The following is a 5,701-nucleotide window of genomic DNA, read 5'->3' as shown; positions in this document are numbered from 1 at the left end:
TGTATTGTAATCATTATTATTTTCAATATGTGAGGAAAAGTTTTATTAATTAAAATGTTGTTCATTCAAAACCATAAAGTAATAGTTTCAGACAGTATTATAGTAAATTGTTTTAATATGCAAGGCTAAATCTTGTGCGTACACTCTATAAAGCAGTATTCATCGAGACGTGTGAAATTTCACAAACCTGTTGCTAAGCGATGAAAAGGAGGACAGAGCTTCAACATATATATTTATATATTTATGTTTTATTTATATTTCTGTTCTTGAAGGATATCTTGTACACCAAATATCCCATTGGCAGTAAGCGCATTCAATGTGTTTAGAAGCCATAAACAGTCACTTTGTTGAACAAACACAAATACAAAATAAAAAATACAACAAAATAATGGACCGCATGTAAATAACATACAAAAAATCCCATGCCTACTCAGTAGGTAACTACAGCATTCCAACTCCTCAAGATGTAGATATGTACATTTCGTTACAAAAATATAGTTTATAGTTTTCTTTTTTGCTTACATCCCAAAGAAATGCAGTGCCCTCATATTCACTCCCTTCCATCCTTGAAATGACTTTCTGAATATAGAAAAGAAAAAAGAAAAGAGAACAAAAAAAGAGATCCCTTCCACCTTAAGGCTAGATGCAAAGCATCCACATGCTGATACCTGTCAAAACATCTGCAAGGCTTCACAAAAGGCACCAAAATAATTGAAGATTTGTGGTTGATTCTTTTCGGATGTTTTCCCCTCCATTTAGCAGACTTTTGTTGTCACATTTGATAAAGAGAAAGATAGTACCAGTGGATGATATTTACAAAATAAGAGAAACGAACATCACGCTTCCACATGCGTCAGAGTACTTAAGTGCTTCTAGTCAAACAAGGTCAAGAACTTATCACAGCATTTTTACTACGTAATACAGAATGTATCTTATAAAATATGGCCCTGCTCAATTGAGAATAATACAATGCAAATATTCAAATCAATTTTCACAACAATGGTACAAAAAGGTCAAAACGAAAAGGAAACATGGCACATGTACAATATACTGTAGCTTATGTATATTAGTCATCAAATGTCTTTTGTAACTGTACACCTGTCGAGTCAAGCTTCTCAGCCTGAAGCCCACAGGCTTCCATTACACCATTGATGTCCTCATTTTGCGTTGCAAGTACGTCTGTGCATGCACAGTCTTAAGAGAAACGTGCCGAAGCCTGTTGCTTTTGTTTGTCGTTCGAGAGTCTCGTTTGAAAGGACAGGATTTCGAGGGGGAGAACGACACAAAAATCCCTTTTGTTTTCAAATGTCCTTGCCGAGTCTTTGACTGGTTTGCAACTGGACCATGTTGGGAGCATGGACAGAAAAGTGCTTCTTGCAGAGGGGAGTTCAAAGTCATTGATGCTTTCTGTTTTGGGCCAGGGGAGGCCGGAGGGTGGCGCAAGTCTCAGCAGATGTCTACTGTCCGCGGGGACAGAGCAGTCTGCATGTCGGGCAGCGGGGTGGTGACGGGAGAACTGTAGATGTTGCTGGCCACCGAGGACGAGAAGGAGGTGGCCACTTGTGTCTGGAAGGTGCTGGTTGCGCAGGGGTAGGTGGTTGCAATGGAAGGGGAGGGGTAGGAATTGTGGACAGGTGAGGAGTAGCAGGAATTCACAGGGGAAGGGAAGGAGGACACTGGGGAGGGGTAGGATGTGATGGGAGAGGGATAACTGGACACTGGAGAGGAGGCTGAGATGGAGATGCTGGAAACCGAGCTCTGTACAGCCCCAGTGCCTTTCTCTGCCTTCTTGTCCTTTTGCCGCAGGTGGATCTTAGTGTGGCGTTTGCGCTCGTCACTGCGGGCGAACTTGCGGCCACAGATCTCGCAGGCGAAAGGCTTCTCGCCGGTGTGCGTGCGGATGTGGGTAGTCAGGTGGTCGCTGCGGCTGAAGTTGCGCATGCAGATGCGGCACTGGAAGGGCTTCTGGCCCGTGTGGATGCGGATGTGACGTGTTAGCTCGTCTGAACGTGAGAAGCGACGGTCGCAGGTCTCCATGGGGCATGCATACGGGCGCTCGTGTGGGGGTGTCTTGCTGGGCCGGTTGGGGTACTTGCGCATGCGGCTGGGCTTGATGAGCTGAGAGTGGTAAACGCTTTTCAGGTCCTGAGAACCTGTCTGAGTGGCAAAGGCCTTGATGGTGGACAACGGCGTCAGGGATGGCTGCTGACCTGCTTGCGTCTGGAAGGGCTTCTGATCAGGGGCCACCAAGTTGATCTCGCTTTGCTGCTGGGGGAACAGATAGTCTGGGATTATTGGCACGGGGAAGCTGGCAGCCTTGGTGTTGGAGTAAGTCGAAGGAGGGTACTGCAGTGTGGTGCAAACCGTGGTGGGAAAGTTTGCACCGGGCTCAGGGAAGATATCTGGACTGGCGCTGGAGTAGGTGGGTGCTGCCGAATAGATGGGGTTGGGCTCACTATGGTGGATGGAGCAGCTCAGGCTGGCACTGGATGTGGAAGAGGAGGTGGCGATGGAAGAGGAGGAAGATGAGGGAGTTGCCTGAGAGGTCGAAGAAGATTGGATGGAGGTATGGGTCGGGTTGATTCCCACCAGCCCATTCACCAGGCTGAACAGGGGCTCAGCCCACAGACTGTTGCTGCAGTTAGTGGCGGGTTCGAGGGTGAAACGGCCGGTGTAAGAGATGGGGGGCAGCCGTTGGGTATAGCTTTGATCAGACAGAGGTTTGTCGATGGAAATTTCTGCGAGTGTGTCTGCAGAGGCAATAACAAAACAGAGCAAAAGAGAGTTAAACATCAGCTGGTTCATTCTTAATTATCTTGATCCTATTTCAGTGCATATAAATGATCCCTGAGGTGTTTTAGTTGGGGGGTCCTGCTGGCTGTTGAGACAATCTCAGACAGAGCAGCAGGTGCTGATGGAGCACAGGGGTGCTCCCCCCAAACGCACACACACACACACACACACACACACACACACACACACACACACACACACACACACACACACACACACACACACACACACACACACACNACACACACACACACACACACACACACACACACACACACACACACACACACACACACACACACACACACACACACACACACACACACACACATTCACCGATCTCCCTCGGAGACGAGAGACAGCACAAGCATAAACCATCTGCATGTGCGTTTCCCTCAGCTCGCTCTCTTTCACATTCCTGTCAACCCTTTCTCTTTCTTTCTTCCCCTCATTTGCAGCTTAGATTTATTCAGTTTTTACTTTATTTTACATTTGAAAAGAAGCAGTTCTGCAAATATGAAATTCTCTATTCATTCAAAGCATTTAACAGTGCTAAATAATTCAGAATTGTTTTTTATCAATAAGACAAATGTCATTTAACCTTTTTAAAATTTCTTATCTTTAATAATAGTTTGTATATAATGGTTTAGTTTTGATAAACAATGCTTCTAATATTGAAAAATGTTAATATTGAAGATACATTTATAGGCTATTGAATTTACTTTTTTCATGAAAACTGTTTTTCTACACATGACTCCTCGACACAAAACCAGCATGCAGCTTTCTCCCCATGCAATTTAATGAAAAAGGCTTTAGTGCTTACCTCCAGCAAGGTGATCAAACTGCTCTCCCGGATCCCCAGAGCCGAAGCCTGTTCCTTCAGGCGCAGTGGCATTGAGGAAGGGAGTCCCTGCAGAGTTGAGCATGATCATCTCTTCCAGCTTGGGGTAGTTATCCATGGGGGAGTGAGGGAAGCTCATGGGGTCTGAGATCTGCAGAGCAGGCAGAAGCATCTCTGTCTTGGCTGCAGCCATCTCTCTGGAGTGTGCTCGAAGAGGAGAGAAGTATGCAGGAGAGATCAGCAGCGAGCCCCTCTGGGACGACAAGCGTGAAGATGCTGCGGTGTATGACTCTCCTCTCTGGTTGATCTCCTGATCACTCTTACAGAACTCGTGCTCTTCTTGTTCCCCCTTTTCTCCTTGTTGTTTGTCCAAAGAGGCAGAAAAAAATCCACTACGATTAAAAAGACTGAGATTCAGAATGTCCCTTTTAGTTCATTCCCTAACATAGAAGATTCAGTTTCACTTTTTTCATCAGATCAGATCTTGTTCCAATTAGCTGTTTAGTTGTTGTTGTTGTTGTTGTTGTTGTTGTTGTTGTTTTGAGTTCACTTATCACATTTATTTAACGTGTCAAAATGTATTTGGATATATAGCAACGTGTTGCCTATCAGCTAGCTGCACTCGCGCTGAATCGCTTGGGCTCTCTGGGCTCTTTCTAAGCTCAGAGAATCCCCACTCCTTTATATATCCTCTTGCCGTGACGTAGATGTCCATATTTGGACTGGAGGAAGCCCATATTTAGGCACTGCAGTGGAGGACACATGACGTTTGCCTGGAGGTAAAAAGCAGATTGGGGAGCTTAAACGTTAAGTCTGTGCATTAAATGGAGGGGAGATGCCCGTTCCTCCTCCACAGCAAATCGATGCGTGGTAAGCATAGAGTGTCTTTTAGAGAAGCCGAGGAGCAAGTCTATATTTTCTCCTCAAAAATCCCAGGAAATATTCGGGTTCCCCGTCTGCGCTGTAGCAGAGCACTGGCCGGAAGATTCCGCTCCGCCATGCCATATAAGGTCGTGACTACATAAGGCATGATTCCGGTGGGTTTCCACTTCCATGCCCTTATTTGGAGTTTCCTGATGTCGCGCTGATCGGCGCTTGGCAGTGAAAGGAAGGCTCGGGTGCAATTGAAGTCCAGAGCTCCGCACAATAACTAATGTCAGCACTATGTTGCCTCGCCCGCTCCAAGATTTATGAGAGAGAACTTTTTCCCGCATGCTTATAAGATTCAATGCAAAACATACAACTTGAATAAAGCCGCTTTGTTTATTATTATTAAACCAGTTCATTTTTTCTAATCTATTCAAATAGATGTATTATAGCTATGCGAGGAAGGTAAACTGACACACTGCGTGAATAAAGTGGGAAGAACTCCACGTGCAACTAAAAACGCAGTCTTTCTCGTGAGAAAAAGTGTTGCTTTTCACATTTTACATAAACGCCGATGCAGACGCTCTTCCGGAGATATTACTTCCACACAACCCGCTTTAATATGATTATTTTAGCTGCAGGCCGCATAAAAATTGTATTTATGACACGAGTTATGCACATTAAATGCATCACACACATGCTACCCCGAGGATCTTGCTTTATATTTCATTCAAACTTTTTAAACACATGCTCTTCCATATTTTATCGTGGTTTATCATTAAGCTCGGTTGCTTGTTTTGATGGAGAAATGACATTTGGTGATTCAGAGCACGGTCGAGCCCGTGGCACTGATGGATGCTCGCTGCTGACAGAGGAGAGAAGAGGTCTGTGTAATTGGGGGATGTCCCGGACTCGATACACAGGGATCCTCTCTGTCACTCAACCCCCGACACCCATGCAAATAAGCGCTGCAGCATGCTGTCCGGACGCCGGCGGTGTACTGATGCTTGCTGTGTAAATTGAGGAGAGGAGCAGGGAGCGCGCCGTGCGTTTGGCAGGGAGATCGATGTAACTTTGCTGACTCAATGGACTTTAGTCTGAGCAGACGCCATATTTAATTTAACGCGAAAGAAAACGGGGCTGGGAGGGAAGGGAATATACTGTACCTGCGTGTTTATGAGAACGAACAATTATTTGTGT

At 45.4% G+C, this 5,701-nt stretch overlaps 1 protein-coding gene across 1 annotated transcript; it reads right to left on the bottom strand.

Moving 5' to 3' along the window:
- Positions 1-228: 228 nt before the first annotated feature.
- egr1 (early growth response 1) lies at positions 229-4,302 on the bottom strand. The gene is made up of 2 exons (XM_057349893.1): positions 3,617-4,302; positions 229-2,750 (listed from the first exon to the last, which is right to left on the bottom strand). The coding sequence occupies exons 1-2, from the start codon at positions 3,825-3,827 to the stop codon at positions 1,447-1,449; spliced, it is 1,515 nt and encodes a 504-aa protein (XP_057205876.1). The 5' UTR covers positions 3,828-4,302; the 3' UTR covers positions 229-1,446.
- Positions 4,303-5,701: the final 1,399 nt, after the last annotated feature.

This window comes from Triplophysa rosa, linkage group LG13 (genome assembly GCF_024868665.1).
Source record: "Triplophysa rosa linkage group LG13, Trosa_1v2, whole genome shotgun sequence".
Lineage (NCBI taxonomy): Eukaryota > Metazoa > Chordata > Actinopteri > Cypriniformes > Nemacheilidae > Triplophysa > Triplophysa rosa.
Note: the sequence above shows the minus strand (reverse complement) of the source record. Positions and strands in the feature narration are given on the sequence as shown.